Raw genomic sequence first — 17,969 nt, forward strand, 5'->3', positions numbered from 1 at the left:
GTATATCAGAATTATGCCCGTTGTCTTCTAGTTGCATCTTGTCATGAGGAGCACATATCCTAAGTTTCATGTTGGTAGCTTTAATTATTTGGAAATCATCCTACTCAATAGGCAAAGTAAGTTAAAAAGAAGCATAACTTTAAAGCTTTAGCTTGACTTTCTGTTCAAAACAGACAAGCTACAAAAAGGAATTAAAGTTGAGTGTTGGGGCGTCCGTGGCCGAGTGGTTAAGGTCGTTGACTTCAAACCACTTGCCCCTCACCGCTCTGGGTTCAAATCCCGACAGGGACTTTGGATTCTTTTATGTGAGGAAGCTATCCAGCTAGCTTACGGAACGTCGGTGGTTCTACTCAGGTGCCCGTTCGTGCCTGAAATAATGCACGGAGGGGCACCTGAGGTCTTCCTCCACCAGTAAAGCTGGAACGTCGCAATATGACCTATTCTGTGTCGATGTGACATAAAACCCAAAACAAACAAACACACAAAGTTGAGTCTTAAGTTTCTGATGAATACTGTCATGAATAATTTCAAAAGAAAATTTCTTTTCCTTCATTTTAAGTAATATTTTTAATTGTATAATTTATAGGAGTTATATGATGAATAGACTAACATGCTACTATCTATTGATTTCTTGTAACTGGTGTTTCTGTTAGTTTTACCCGTGCTGCAAAAAATCATCTGGTATTGATTAAGCCATCTGAAATGTCATTTTAGTCAATTTAAGAATGACTGCATTATAACAATAATGTCTTTAACCTAACTAGCTCCTGCAAATGTTTCACAGAGATGTAAATGTGAAAACAATGTTCCAAACATATTTTTACCATGTACCTGAATCACAGTTATTAGGGCTATTCCAGTACCAACAAGCACTTAGTTTACATAAAATCAAATTCTTTGGAAGAAGAAAACACATGAATATCCTATGAAAAGTTGCATACTTAAAATTTAATTCAAAAATAGAAAATATTTATGATAATATGAAACTGAAAGAAAACTCTAACAATATGACAGTTATAAATAAATTAATAAATAAAAACACATGTTTTGACAGAAATAAACTTAATAAACTAGATGTCAAAAAGGGAGATAATGACGCAACAAAAATGAGTCAAAACTGGAATGTACACTTATGTTTAACATGAACATACAAAAATGATCACATGACTGCAGTTTGAGATTTTACAGTCAGTTTTATCTGTCGAAGATCCTCGGAACTAAATTTTGGAGTAAGCACTACATTATCATAGTCAAAATCTTCATCTAGTTTGAATGGCTGGACAAGATCTGTGCTCTCTACCTGAAATATATTTACAATCAATAAAAACATGTTATCAACATTATTTTATAAAGTTTATATTCATTGTTTGTTAAACAAAAGGTAAAAATATTTTATATAGTGCATTATCTTATGGTGAAAGCAAAGTAGCAAGAAAGGGATATTGACATGTATTTTTGGGTGTTAAACTTTCCCGCTAAATATAATCCTATAATTTGATTTTTTTCTGTTCTTTTCTATAAACAGTTTATAATGGAATAAATTTTGATAAAACTGTGATACTTTGTGTGTATTTGAGTTTATTTATACTCGCCACCGGTTGCCCATATGGTCGAATCCTCCAGAAGAGTATTAGTTATTTTATTTTTTGGAGGATAGTGCAAGATACAGAAAGATGTCCCAATTCCGGAAGCTTCCCCTGGTTCTTTTACGTGCCAAGTGTTAAAGCACCCATACACGGGACCTCGATTTAAAGTCTCATCTGAAAGACTGATTAGTAATTTTAGTTGGCCAGCCTGGGAATCGAACCCACAATTTCGAGATTACAAGTCTTGCGCTCTAACCAATGTGGGCTGGCAAAAAAAAAACAAGAGCTGTCGGTAGGACAGCACGCTCGACTATTCTAAGTGCTTGATAGTAAAAGAGCCTTGATAATCTTAAATTTTTTAAGTTCACAAAAGGGCTATTTTTTTTTTATAAATTCATGTTATAGGCCTTAGAGAGAGTCTAATTATACAGTATTGGCTTGACTATTCGGAAGGTAATGTCACAAGGGTGTTTTATTGAGTATAATAATACTAATTACCTATCAATACATAAATTTGACAGAAAAGGTACAAAGGCTTGTTATTAAGATGTTTTATCAAGTAAATCACTGCTGTATTATTATGAATGCATAAAATTGTCCCAAAAAAGGCACAAACCCTTCAGTAGTTATTGAGATAACAGCTTACAAGCAAAACTTTACCATGAATTTCTAAGTTGAACAAGTCAAGGGTGCCATAGTCACAAAATACGCCCGTTTACGAAAGCTTTAGATGGAGAAGGGGGCATTATGGATAAGTGTTATCTAGCAAGCAAGTTTTTATCCTTGGCACTGTGTTATTAAATGAACCTTAAAACAAATCAGTAGGGAAGATATGCACAGGATGTGTGACCTTGACCTTGGTCGCAGGGACCTGAATTTTATGCACGGCACTCAGCCTCACAATGATGAACATTTGTGCCAAGTTATATTGAAATCCCTCAATGCATTTTCAAACGGGCGTATAAAAAGTACATGTAATTGTAATTTAATAACTAAAAAATTCTGATTTAAGATTTTATTCTAGGGAAATACATTTCATTACAATTCTTAATCTTTGAATGAGCTGAACTGATATTTACTTGAAAATAAAAATATAATTAAACTTCTATGAGAAAGTATTTACATTTGATAAGGTAATTACTGTATGATCTTTATGAACAAATACCAAGTCTACAGAACACCATAGTTATCACAGTTAAGAATCTTGACCAATGAATGAAACATGTGTAAATAAATGTTACATTCTTTAGAACATACTCAAGTCCAAGAAAGAGGATTATTTTATGCCCTTTGATTAAATTCTATTTTTAGAATTGAAAGTGAAAGTAGATCAAGGGGAGTAATTGTGTAAGTCATTATAGACAAAGTAATAACTTTGTTGTCGCCCTTTGATTAAATTCTATTTACAAAATCTGGATATTTCATCATCTTTAGTGACCTTGACCTTGTATATATTGACCTAAATTATATGTATCACAGCCATAGTCTTGATAATGACCATTTGTGTTACAATCCCTCAATAAATGATGACTAAATGGTCCATATACACATCTTCAAATTTTTATCTGAACTTTGACCTCTATGTGTGACCTTGACCTTGGCCGCAAGGACCTGAATCTTGCACGCAACACTCCGCCTCACAATGGTGAACATTTGTGCCAAGTAATATTGAAATCCCTCTATACAAGTGGAAGTTTTGCTCCGGACAAGCATTTTTCAATGAGCTCTAAGTGTGACCTTGACCTTTGACCTAGAGACCTGGTTTATGTGCGCAACACTGCTCCTCATAGTGGTGAACATTTCTATGAAGTTTCATTAAAATCCCTCCATACATGTAGGAGATATGCTCCGGACAAAATTGGACGACGCCCGCCCGCCAGGGGCGTTCCCATAATACGTCCCGTTTTTCAAACGGACGTATAAAAAGGGGAGAAAAATCAGCCTAAATGCAAGATTGAGTTATGGAACTTTGTCAGTGACCTACAATTATGACCCTAAATGCATATGTGAAGTTTTAAATATATATCTTTAATAGTTATTGAGATATGTAAAACTTGCATGTAAACATTAACCAAGAGACTAAGTAGAAAATGGGATATGAATCAGCCTTAATGCAAGATAGAGTTATGGAACTTGGTCAGTGACATACAATTATGACCCTCCAATTATGACCCTAAGTGCATGTGTAAAGTTTCAAGTAAATATCTTTGAAGACCTTAAACCTTTAACCAAAATTTCTAAGTTTCAAAGGGGCAAATAATTCTGCAAATATTGCAGGCAGAGTTATGCAATTTTGCAAACTGATGTACATTGTTACTATAAAAAAGTATTTTAAATTTCAATTGAATATCTCAAGCAATAATTGAGATATTTGACTTTACAAAAAAACTTTAACCAAAATTTCTAAGTTCCAAAGGGGCATAATTCTGTCAATATTGTAGTCAGAGTTATCCAACTTGTCAATCTGATGTACCTTGTTACTATAAATAAGTATTGTAAGTTTCAATTGAATATCTCAAGCAATAATTGAGATATTTGACTTTACAAAAAACTTTAACCAAAATTTCTAAGTTAAAAAGGGGCATAATTCTGTCAATATTGTAGGCAGAGTTATCCAACTTGTCAATCTGATGTACTTTGTTACTATAAATAAGTATTGTAAGTTTCAATTGAATATCTCAAGCAATAATTGAGATATTTGACTTTACAAAAAACTTTAACCAAAATTTCTAAGTTAAAAAGGGGCATAATTCTGTCAATATTGTAGGCAGAGTTATCAAACTTGTCAATCAGATGTACCTTGTTACTATAAATAAGTATTGTAAGTTTCAATTGAATATCTCAAGCAATAATTGAGATATTTGACTTTACAAAAAACTTTAACCAAAATTTCTAAGTTAAAAAGGGGCATAATTCTGTCAATATTGTAGGCAGAGTTATCAAACTTGTCAATCAGATGTACCTTGTTACTATAAATAAGTATTGTAAGTTTCAATTGAATATCTCAAGTAATAACTGAGATATTTGACTTTACAAAAAACTTTAACCAACGCAGACGCCGACGCGGACGCTGAAGCCGACGCCGGGGCGACTACAATAGCTCTCATATTCTTCGAATAGTCGAGCTAAAAATGATACTGCAAAAATTATTGTTTATATACCAAGACTAAAGGCCTCCTTAATCCTATTGGCTGAAAATTTGAATTCAAAACTGTTTAATGTCAAAAATTTACATACTAAAATCAAAATCTATTTCCTTTGAATACAAATGTAATCAATGTTATTAAGTAAGTATAGCTTTACTTTTCTTATTTCAAAATTTAAAATAGTTTGTAACAGTGAAAAGAAAAAATATATATCTTAAGTAAAATTTGACAGCATAATAGTAGCATTTTTTGCTAGACTGTAATAGTGTTTTATGTATTTATTACATCAACATTAAACATTATAAAGTAATTAGATCACCAAATGGTTTGTAGAATTAGTTAATTTACACCTGTTTAATTACTCATTTTGATCGGATAAAATTGGCATACTTATATTATTTATTGTGAAATCAGAAAGAAATTTAAAGCTACATTAAATAAAATATGTTAACATATTTTTCTGTCAGCTTACAAACCAAGCATTCTATAGGCTTGTTTACATTTTAAACAGTATTGTTGTAAATCTCATTAAAATTTGTCCTTAAGTTATGATTTTAAAAGGAAAACCTCACGGTAACACAAAAGTTCGTATACGAATTTTAACATGCAAATGAAGACTTGTATAATTAGCTTGTGTATGTGCTATGTCACAATAGTCAAAATCAATTGTAACCATGTGGATCACAGCAAATATTAGATCTTCTTGTGCAAACAAACTTTTACTGTTTTAGTTTCACAGTGCATAATAGCCCTGTCGTTTACAAAAAAGAAAGTAATCATTTTAGAAAAACATTGAATTTGTATGAAAACATCCGTTATACATTATAATGCGGAAATATACCATTAAATTCTGAATTAAATTAAATTAAATGCTTGTTGATTTTCTATTGATGTACAGATGACCTAAAGGCAGAGATTCTCATGCAAATAGAAATTGTACTACCGATTTCGCCACAATAAGGTTGTAGATTATGGCTTATAAAACTCATTTTGGTTGTCTGGACACCAAAATATGAACAGGAGTCAATATGAAACATATTTATTTAATGAAATGAAGCTATTGCTTTTTTTTAATGAAATTCATCAAATGTAGCTTTAAATATTCTTGTTGCCATATAGGTCAATTACCTGTATTACCTGTATGTCAGAGTTCACTGATGATTCTCTGAAAGTTGCCTTAAAGTCCAGTAATCTGTCATTCTCAACACCAGGTTCATCATTTCTCTCTTCTACTTGACCAGGAAACACAAGTTTATCAAAATCAACTGCCCCATGTTCTTCTATACATGTGTTTTCATTTGCCTTCACAATCTGCACATTACCTTCAGAATCTCGTAAACTGCTCCTGTATATATCATCTAATCTTGCTTTCACCTTTTGATCTGGTACTTTCATTGTCTTAAAATCCTCTTCAGTTATTTTCACTTTAACATCATTAGTCTCTGAGTCATCACACAATAAATCAATAGCATCATTATCATCATCATCACTGTTAAAATTTACATCTTCAGATTCTGTACTAGCTTCTTTCACCTCTGGAGTATGCTGTTTTTTAGGTTCTTTATTTTTATGTAAGAAGTTTTCTATGTCCATTTCAGAACTTGCAGCTTCTAATTGTGATGTATTGCCAGGTGTCTGCTCATTTTTTTCATTTTGTAAATCAGCAAGAAAATTTAATAATAATTTATCAGTTGAATTTTCATCTAAAGACAAGTGTGTATTGAGCATGTCTGTGACATCACCATCATCATTGAAACTGTTTGAACTAGCTTGGACTGTTTGAACTGTTTCAGGAACAATATTAACCATTTCTCTGGCAGCACTGTTTCTAGTGGAGATTCCTGCAGTATATTATATTCTAACAATATTTTTTATCAAATTAACATTGCATGTATGTTTTTGGTGACAAGAATACATTAAAACATTATAAAATAACTACAATGTAATAAGTTAGATTGAGTCACAGAAAATCTCAAACAAATTCTAAAATTTGACCTTCAAAATCATGTTTATGAGTCAAGTTCAGTGTGACGTTAAATGGAATATCTTGTCATAAAGGTTGTTGTGCCTAGTATGTAGCCAATCCAGTCAAAAATTGCAATCCATCAAAATCTAAAGTTTTTTACCTTGAATGTCAAGATTAATTATGGATCAAGTTCAATTTCAGTGTGATTTAATTGAAGATTCATTCATAGGGTTGTTGTAAATGCAGATAATCCATGAATTCAAACAATTAAGACCAAAGTTAAAGTTTGCAAATGGCAACATGAATGACACCATGATTCTTACATATCAGACAGGATAACCGTTAACACCAGTGCTAGAAAAATCTGTCTTATACTCACCCCCCCCCATGTAACACAAGTTGCATGCTTTAAATGACCTCATTGCCCTGAGTTTTTTATGAATGAATTGCTTTCTTGGGATGACATCATTTAACCATTATGAATGTAGTTTTAAGTTCATACGCTACTATAAGAAAATTGCTCTCTGGTAAAATAGTGCTCTCGGGTTACTGTTTAGCTGTAACTTGGCAGAGCCTCGTTACCGGCGTAAACAGTTACCCTCTGAGCTAAATATTCCGGTCTGTACCAGCTGCCAGTGTAAGTTTCTTATAATGCAGCACTAGGTCAATTTTTTAAAATGTTATTTAAAAAAAAAACGAACTCAAGATAATAAGTCAGATAGCTTATACAAATGCTTAACATTTCTTCAATCATATCTTTTCTTAAAAATATAAATCAAAATAAAAAATGTGCAATTAAGATGTTAACAAAACTTTTTTTATATAACTTTAATTTGAAGGCATTATAAATATGATTTTCACTGCATGAGAAAACAAGATTATTATACCTGAACTGAAACTGGCTGAATAACTTTGTGTAGACATATCTTCAATGTCATCAATATCATCTTCATCACCATCGGCAACAGGATCAACAAAATTGTCAAACTAAATAAAAACAAAAATTTCATTTGCATTCAATCAATCTCTGATAAGTTTAAATGAAATACAACTAGAAATGTGTCCATAGGACACGGATGCCCCCACACGCCACTGTTCTGTCAATCTTATGACTCTAGGTCAAATATTTTTTTGGACTACATGTGCCACAAGTTGAAAACTAAAAATCAACAAAGGACCATAATTCTGGTAAATTTGGTCGCAGAAAAAATTCCTTCCTTTACTACCATCTACACATGAAGGTTGTTCATCCCTGGAAGTTTAAGCAAAATCTGCCATCCGGTTTAAGAGGAGTTGCATTCACAAAATTTCTGCACAGTATATAGTGAAAAAATCAACAAAGGGCCATAATTCTATTAAATTTGGTCGCAGCAAAAATTCCTCCTTTACTACCATCTATACATTAAGGTTTATTATCCCTGGAAGTTTAAGCAAAATCTGCCATCCGGTTTAAGAGGAGTTGCGTTCACAAAATTTCTGCATAGTATATAGTGAAAAAATCAACAAAGGGCCATAATTCTGTTAAATTTGGTCGCAGCAAAAATTCCTCCCTTTACTGCCATCTATACATTAAGGTTGTGCATCCCTGGAAGTTTAAGCAAAATCTGCCATCCGGTTTAAGAGGAGTTGCGTTCACAAAATTTCTACATAGTAATAGTGAAAAAATCAACAAAGGGCCATAATTCTGTTAAATTTGATCGCAGCAAACATTCCTCCTTTACTACCATCTATACATTAAGGTTTATTATCCCTGGAAGTTTAAGCAAAATCTGCCATCCGGTTTAAGAGGAGTTGCGTTCACAAAATTTCTACATAGTATATAGTGAAAAAATCAACAAAGGGCCATAATTCTGTTAAATTTGGTCGCAGCAAAAATTCCTCCCTTTACTACCATCTACACATTAAGGTTTATCATCCCTGTAAGTTTAAGCAAAATCTGCCATCCGGTTTAAGAGGAGTTGCGTTCACAAAATTTCTACATTGTATATAGTGAAAAAATCAACAAAGGGCCATAATTCTGTTAAATTTGGTCGCAGCAAAAATTCCTTCCTTTACTACCATCTACACATTAAGATTGTTCATCCCTGTAAGTTTAAGCAAAATCTGCCATCCGGTTTAAGAGGAGTTGCGTTCACAAGATATCGGGACGTACGGACAGACGGACGGACGGACGGACGGACAGACGTACGGACACTCGGACGGACAAGTGCAACGCTATATGCTCCCACTCTGTGGGGGCATAAAAATCTTATTAACCATCAGAGCTTGGTGATAGTATGGGGTCAGATTTCTTGTCTATTTGTTGCAGAATTTAATTTTTGTATGGGTTCTTAGTCATGCTTCCATGGTTGATTTTTACAGCTTTACTAGTGGAGGAAGACCTCGTAGGCTCCACTGTGCATTATATCAGGAACTAGCTTGCACCTTGCACAGAGGTACCAATTGCTGAAGTAAGCAATTTATTTTTAAAAAAACAACAACAACAAAAGATAAAACCAGCAGCACCTAAAGTGACAAGATTAAAATAGATGCCTAAATTCAGAATTGCACCAAACAGAGGAATAAAACATAGAAACAAGTAAAAGAAATCACACAAAAAAACACTTGGATATTCAACATTCTTGAACTGGCATTTCCATTTAAAGTGGCAGCACAAATGAACTCATACAAATGTTCACTTGAAACAATTTCAGGCATTTTTAGTAAACAAATTAAGTATGAGCAGGTATTAAAAAAAACAATGTTAAGAACAACTGCACTTCTTGACTTTGTCTATCTAACTTCAGATAATGACCTCAAACTCAACAGTATGATACAAGAACAGATTCAGTATTTCCATATAAACCTACACAACAAATTTATGGTCAGTGTGTGAATTTAGAATTGGTTCATGTTGTCAGGCCTAGTATTTAAAGTGACATGATGCCCATCTAAGGGCCTATAATGAGAGAACAGGTGAAAGTCAAAATTAGTTTCATTATGCTATAATTACCTTTCAATTTTATAATTGACTTCGCATGAACGATAAATAACTCACATGGCACAAAAGGCAATTTCAATAAATATCCATTGGATACGGGGCAGCCTTTATATTTTAGGCAGATTTATATTTAATCCTTAACATTTTCCAGTATCAACTGCTGGTCAATCATATTATAACAGTCAATGTTTTGAAATTTTAAAAGAAATTTACAGTCAATTTAGTTCAACTTGACACTGAAAAAATAATGAGCATAATGTCACTTCAATCATAATACTATCAACAAGACTTTTAGTCCAATGTAAAGTAAATACATTTGTTACTCCTCATACACTGTTTTTGTGTAAAGCAAGGTCACATCGTAGAACTATTTTCAATTGTTCTAATTCCAAGATGATTCATGAAAATAATTGGTGAGGGGTTTCAAATGCATTTAAAATTATTTGTTGGCAAAGTTCCAATTTTAAAAGTAGTAACAATTTTGTCAAAGTTACCATGATATTAGTTCCATTTTTTATTTTCCATACATGCACCTATATCTGAGTAGAAACCCACAAAATTGGATCTCCACTAATTCTTAATTCTCAGTAAACCTGAATCTTTGTTACTCCGGAAATTTTGTCAAGTCCTGACCATGTCCGGTTTAGTGAGTTTATTACTGTATTTGTTTTACTCTTTACATATTGTTCCAAATTACTTGCTTGTTTACATAATTATACAATTAAACTACATTAAAATTACTGAAATTGAAGTAAAACTGAGAAGTTAGATCACAGTATGGTATAAAGTTACCTTGACCAATGAGCCTGTTTTGATGACTTTTGTCTTGTTTATTCTACTAGTTGTGTCCCCTTCACATAAAATCTGTAAAATAATAAACTTCATAAAAAGATCCAGGCATAATGATACTAGCATATTTAAATATTTTCTTACATTGATTACAGTAAAATTAAAAGCAAATAAAAGACATAAATTTACAAAAATTTTGGCACCAAACATCATGAAACATGCTTCAAGAATGATATACTTTTTTTTAAAATGAGATATTGAAAGTTATCAATGAGAGATGTATATTTGTCATATCATACTGTTTGAAACTGAATGGTTTCTATTTAAAACATTCATAGATATGACAAAGACTTTTGTGATTTAATTAATTGACATTAAGAACATCATTTTCATTAGTGTCTTGGTAACATATGACTGGTTTAATAGAAAACTATTTTATTCAATGCAAAGTAGAAAGAAAGTTTGTAGTGAATACAGACTATATTTCACTCCAAAGTGAGAATCTGTATTACATGTATATTTACACTTGCATTTTGTGTTCTTGAAAATATCTATAAAATTCCCACTTCTACGGAGATATAGAATATATTCAAATATTTCAAATTTATATCCTTATTTACTGCATTGTAATATAAAATTGGACAACAGCCCTCTATTGGCCTGTTGAATTGTTGCTATTGCATGGTACAGTCTAACTTGCCCATGCAACATGTGTATTAAGCGACTTTTGTCTTAAACGACCACTTTAAAATTTCCCCCGATCATTTTCTCTCTATATTTTTAATGTATTAAGCGACTTTTGCTCAACGCGACCAGCGACCGCTTATTAGTCACCTAATTGAGAGCAATCATTTTATTAACAGAGACCACTTTCACTTGTGAAATAATTGTATTTTTAGAGAACGCCGCCTCGTAATGTCACAAAGTGTCAACAATCAAAACACAACAAATAAACGTGTGAAAAACTCTATTTCCCAAACCGTTTAAGCGTTAGCAAATGAAGTTAAGTACAACGCGTGACATGTATTATCAATAATATCGAATAAAGAATGCAACGCTCCTCACCTACTGATGTGGTGGTATACGCTTCGCTTGTTGACAATTTAGACTGCATTGAATTGACCTTGAACCTGATCAGCAATTAAATTAGATGAAGTTTGTTTATTTGGAATGAAAAAATGCAACAAAAGAAAAAACACCTTTACTAATAGGGTTTTCGTGTTGGAGACAAGGAAAAAAAACGGAGAAGTTAAAAAATTCTGGGAAAAAATGTCAACATGTACTTAATGGATCAAAACTGTTTTTGTCAATAAATATCTAAAAGTTATTTTTTACATTGGCATCAATTTAGATAATCGAGCCTACTAATTATTCAACATTTATATAAAAAATTAAGTTGTAAAACATTCCCACCGCATAAGAAAGATGTCATTGGTAAATTTTGACTTTTATGTCATGCTTTGTCTTAAGAGACCGTTTCATTAAGCAAAACCGTTTTGTGTGTTTCCCTTGCGCGGTCGCTTAATACACGTTTGACTGTATATGTAGTTTTATAAAATGACATTTTACCTCTTCTTCGATATCTTGTGATTCTGGTACCTTGACAGGTGAGTCTTTAATTCTTGCCTTTGATTCACTCACTAGATCGGGTGCATTTTCATTGTTTTTCAACAGTCTAGTTTTGTTTCTTTTATCTGAACTTTTATCAACTTGCTCTTTCTTGACAACTTGTTTCTCCTGCATACCTAAAATAGATATTTATATGCACAGAGCATACCTGACAGACCAAGATTCATATAAATTCAAAGACATTCATAGAATGAACCTGAATTAGACATTCATATGCTCAAAACAAACCTGAAATAGATGTTCATTTGCAATAAATTTTGAAGTGTCAAGCAGCTCGGTAATCGTCTACGCTCCTCCTATTTCAAAGCGATTTGTTATATATACACAAAACAAACCTGAAATAGACATTCATATGCACAAAACAAACCTTAATTAGACATATATATGCACAAAACAAACCTTAATTAGACATATATATGCACAAAACAAACCTGAAATAGACATGCATGTGCACAGAACAACTTAATAATGTAATCATAGTTTTTTTTACCAAAATTAACAGAAAATACCCATTTTTCAAAACATGCAGTCTGAATTCATAGTCTGGCTGTTGTTGCTACTTATGCCTTTTTCTGTTCTAATATACATGACTCAAAAATGAACCGGAAATTCAGAAAGAGGTACATAGGTACAGTATAAATAAATACATGTAGCAAAAATCAGATATTGAATGATATATGAATAAAATAAGCCATAGACAATTAATTTTTAATCACTACCTTTAACTAACTCACCAACATTGGTTTATCAGAAGATAAAAACTGAAAACCTATTTAAATTCTTGATTCAGGGAAACTGTACAGAAATTCTTTATACATTTAATTGATACAGTAAAGAAGAACATTAAAATATGGTTACACTTATGCTTAAAATGGAAAACTATATTTATAATTATATCTATTTTATTATAATTCATATTTTATGGGTTAATAGGGTAAAAAAATGTTTGAATATAGAGATAATGTAAGCATTAATGTCTAATGGATTATAAGAAGGGGGTGGCTGTGGCCAAATACTGTAGATAAGGTTGTTGACTTTAAACCACTCAACCTTCACAGCTGTAGGTTCAAATCCAGCTAGGGTCTTTGGATCTCTTTCATATGAGGAAGCTATCCAATTAGCTTTCAGAAGGTTGGTGATTCTACTCAGGTGCCCTCTAGTGCCTGAAAAAATGCACAGAGGGACACCTGAGATCTTTCTAAACCAGTAAAGCTGGAAAGTTGCCACATGATCCTTACAGAGTTAGTGTGATAAAACAAACATAATCACAACAATACCTGTTTTAAGGAAAGTAAAGCTGTTTAGAAAGTCCTCATAACTTTGCACAGAATTTCCCATGACCTTATCAAGGGCACTGTACATGGTATCATCTCTATTGTTTTTCCTGTTGTCTTCTGAAGGTGTTGGAGATGGTGTGCCTGTTGCCATGGTTACTTCTGTATAACAGATATACATGTATTGTAATTATATGATTAAATTGATATCAAAGCATAAAGTTAGTTTTGGTATTCAGATATATGTCCCAACATAACAATTGTTTACAGTTTCATTATTCAATTTGATATGTGCCAGTCATTTAATGATTTATTTTCATCAGTTTTTGTAAAGCAAAGTCACATCTGTCATCTTGCCAGTTGAGTAATAAGTGTCCTTTTGTCCACCTCCGCCTTAGAATGAATCAAAGCCATAAATAAATGATAAATTTATAACAATTTAAGCTTAATATCTAAAATTTTACTGGGAAGTCCAAGGCCGGGACAGTGAACTGGGCCCAGGCTTTGGCTTGCCAAGCTATAGACTACACGTGTACAGTTAAAAGAAAATCGAAGAACAATTAAAGAATATAAATTATAGACTTCTATACATATCAATGAAATTTTCAGTGTCAATTCTAGTCTGGTGCCGTCATTTTCAATGTAACTCAATTCTAGTCTGGTGCCGTCATTTTCAATGTAACTCAATGATAATAGGCTGGGTATTCCGATAACGAATTTTTCGTATTATCCACTAATAATAAGCGTGGAGTATTCTGAGTGAAAACAGAAGCAGTGCATAACACACAGAAAGACACCTTTAAAACAGAAGAATAAATGAGCCGAGACATTACAAAACCAACATAATGGGTTTGCGACCAGCATGGATCCAGACCAGCCTGCGCATCCGGCAGTCTGATCAGGATCCATGCTGTTCGTTACCAGTTTCTCTTCTTGTAATAGGGTTTGTAAGCAAACAGCATGGATCCTGATCAGACTGCACGGATGCGCAGGCTGGTCTGGATCCATGCTGGTCGCAAACACATTATGTTGGTTTTGTCATGACACGGCTCAAATGATTTATTTTTAACCCTCTTCCTTTTTCATATAGGCTTAGCCTTATCTCATATATTTGGTGTGTTCCTCTTTCAATCTAGATGAAACAATTTATCATTTATACAGAATACAATATTGATAATAATTTTTACACCACCATGAGCTGTTTTTTTAATGGAAAATATATAACATTCCAAAATATTTACTTGGTCCGAACTTGTTTGAGTACGAACTAAGCAATTTTCAACACTTAAAACATTACGTAGGAAAATATTGGATTAATCTTTACTCTGTCACACAATTTAATTTATCATTTCACCTGATTGTACAATATTCTTTGAGACAATCTTTTAAAAACGTTTATCTCACAAAGTATAAAATATGCAATTTAATTATAAACTATTCAGTATGGAATGTCACTGGGCAGCCATGTTGTTTACATACGAAGGATAGCTATTTTTCGTAAAATTTATGTTGAAAGGGCCTGGCTGGGATAAATAGGATAAAAAATACTAAGCTGATTTCTGGTATATATGTCTACAAGATATTTGATCTTGTATTTAAATCATTACATTCTTACTGTTGTATTTGACACCGATAACATAAACACAGATCTATTAAGTATCTGAGTAAAGAACTATCCTTAAACAATCTCTTTTCGGCCGAATATCCGAGGTTTGGCGGAAAATGCCGAGAAGCAACAATCGCGTTGCGGGATACGTATCCGTAGACCCACGCATAGGGGTACGGCACATGGGGGTGAATTTTTTTTTATAGATATTTATAGATCTATATCCACATTTAAAAAGATTTGCAGAAAAAAAAACGAAAAAAAAAAAAACCAAAAAAACAACCAACAATTGGCTTAATAAAAAATTGTTCCATATGTGCCTTAATTACCCCTATAAGTCAGTTTTCATTGACGCGCCTATGATATAACGCTAATATTTAGCGCGTATTTACACTTTGTATGTTTAACGCTAATGACGTCACGTCAAAATATATGCACGGTCATGCAATACCATTTTTACGGAGTCACAAAATCGGCACGGGTGTGTGATAAATATATGGTGCATTTAGATCTAGCTATTTTTTAAAGAACATAAATTTAATTGTATCAGAAAACCTTGATTTCAATAAAATAAATATTCGTAGAGTCCCTAATTTCCGAATCATTACCGTTACATTGTAAAAAAAAAAAAATGCTGGTTGAGCAAGCCAACTGTCGTGTATGAATTTTTTTCAAGTTTCAACGCGCGAAAATTTCAAAAATGGAGGTTGAGAATATAATCGTTAGTTACCAGTTGCCTCTGCGTACTAAATTGTTTCCTTTATCATTACCGTAGAGTACAATACCTTAAAATTGTCTATATCATATATTTTCATGTCGGCTTTGGCAGCTGTAAAAAGTTTCCCCGTACTTCATTTCAGTGTTGTTATATCTTTCTGTTCTTTCGGGATAATTGATTCCAACACTTTAAGTGTTGAGAATTGAGTATCGCTCAAGTCGGTGCTAGGGCGTGAGGGATGTTGCACATTTTCATTATCTATCGTCAGGGACATTCATAACATCTATGTCTCTGCTATCAAGTACAGACTCAATCAAACCGAGCCTGCAATTTTCATGTAATTTTGTTGTGACTAATGCTTCCGAGGGATCACTTTTTTTCCAGATTTTTTTTTCATGCAAAATATCTGTCAGGAAAATAACAAAATTTCTTACAGTTCATTTTGTGAATTACTTCCTTTCTGGACAATAAATCTTAGGGAAAAAGACAGACAGGCATGTATGTGTAAAATACACCATGTGCAATATTGCACTGAAGTTGCAAACAACACGTTTCTTGCATGTCAGACAGGATTATCTACCGTTTACACCGGTGTAAGACAATACGCGTGTTTTAAATGACGTCATTGCCCCGCGCCTTTTATGAATAAAATTGCGTTCTTAGGATGACGTCATTTTAGCGTTAAGATCATACGCTACTATAAGAAAAAAGTGCGAAAATGAGAATATCAGATTTCGTAATTTTTGTTTTGAAAATAACTGATATGTAATATGCAAGAAAAAGAATCAAACACTGGCTGCCGGTACAGACTTAAATATCTAGCAACAACAACAACAACAACAACAATTACTTTTATTAATATCAGATTACAGACATGTAATAACATGATTCATTTTGTTTAATATTGAAATATGGGTAAATAGATGGGGACAGATAAATACAAAGTTAATAAGTAAATAACATGTCAATCAATTTAACACAATATTTAAAACTATGTAGACCTTGTTAATATCATTATCTGTAATTTAAATGGTAAATAGGCACGTTGGGAGAATTGGGGTACGCACGGGTAAAGCGTGATAAGAAAACAAAATAATGTTACGAGAATTGGATCACGTGAAAATCGTGATCAGGAAAGGTATTTCATTGACTAGTGGATATGTTGGGAGAATTATACCACGAGAAAAACATAGTGGAAAACGTATGTCATTGTCTGGGATATTTTAGAAACGGTAACAATAGTTAGACCACAGCTGTTTTCTCTCGGCCAATCAGAGAGGCTAAAAAGTGTTTGATAAATCCCACACATCACAGTAAAGTGTTTGATATAACTATCATGTTTGTATTCAACTGAAAGGAAAAACCCGTTATATGCACGCTTTATGCGGGGGAAATTCTATCTATATTGTAAAGTAAATAGTGTAATTCCCTTCTTAAAAACAAACAGATAGCAAAAGTCCTTTGACCAATTTATTTCGACATTTCATTATTTTACAAGAATAAATACTGTATTTGTAAATAAGAAAAAAACTATCAATAATGAAGTGAAATGCGTTCATCAATCTATTTAAATCTATATTTGTATCTAAATTTTACTACCGCTTTTGTGCTAATATTTTGAAGCACTGTGATTTCAATAATTGCATCCTGAATTATGCCCGGCTCACTCTTAATAGCAGACAGTCAGAGAGGCTAAAATATCCCTATGTAATTGTCGGATGTACATTCATTTACTGGTTTTGGAAGAGGGGATTCCACTGGTGGGCAAGGGGGTGGTGACTGGGCTGCGGGAAATGCTATACTTTAAGGCTTCAGAAACACATTTGTAATATTTTTTAAGTTCATGAATGAGGTAAAAAGTCAATGCAGGATGTATATAAAGCATACAATAAATAAACGAATCTATACGTCAAGTAAAATATTTTCAACTTCAGCCGAACATTACCAATAAATATCCTGAGCCCTAGGGTTCTTTAAAGGGATACTCAGGTAAATTTATGGCAAAAATATCAAATTTATCTTTTGTACTCGAATCACGCTAAAATGACATTTTTAAAAGTCCCATGAAGATTTTCTATAAATATTCTACATGTGTATATTTTAGGTTTGAAGCGTACAAATATCTATATATGTTGAAAGAAATTTAGACGCTGGCAGAATCACCGAATAGTTTTTAAACTAGTTATGTGACTTGAACAAACCATGGAAGTTACAATTACATATATTGTAGATGTAGTATTATTGAATCAAACCTAAATCATTCATTTGACATGTT

The 17,969-nt window shown here is 32.7% G+C and overlaps 1 protein-coding gene across 2 annotated transcripts; it reads right to left on the reverse strand.

Annotated features, from left to right (window-relative positions):
- Positions 1–538: 538 nt before the first annotated feature.
- LOC132744232 (uncharacterized) lies at positions 539–14,954 on the reverse strand. Of its 2 annotated transcripts, none has more exons than XM_060732881.1 (7): positions 14,725–14,954; positions 13,374–13,532; positions 12,037–12,212; positions 10,471–10,542; positions 7,586–7,685; positions 5,861–6,573; positions 539–1,300 (listed from the first exon to the last, which is right to left on the reverse strand). In XM_060732881.1, the coding sequence occupies exons 2-7, from the start codon at positions 13,522–13,524 to the stop codon at positions 1,160–1,162; spliced, it is 1,353 nt and encodes a 450-aa protein (XP_060588864.1). In that variant the 5' UTR covers positions 13,525–13,532; positions 14,725–14,954; the 3' UTR covers positions 539–1,159. The 2 variants fall into 2 exon arrangements, with proteins under 2 accessions (XP_060588864.1, XP_060588865.1); XM_060732882.1 differs by having other exon boundaries at positions 5,870–6,573; positions 14,725–14,951.
- Positions 14,955–17,969: the final 3,015 nt, after the last annotated feature.

This window comes from Ruditapes philippinarum, unplaced genomic scaffold (genome assembly GCF_026571515.1).
Source record: "Ruditapes philippinarum isolate M1 unplaced genomic scaffold, ASM2657151v2 ctg5536_1_1_1_1, whole genome shotgun sequence".
In the NCBI taxonomy this organism is placed as follows: domain Eukaryota; kingdom Metazoa; phylum Mollusca; class Bivalvia; order Venerida; family Veneridae; genus Ruditapes; species Ruditapes philippinarum.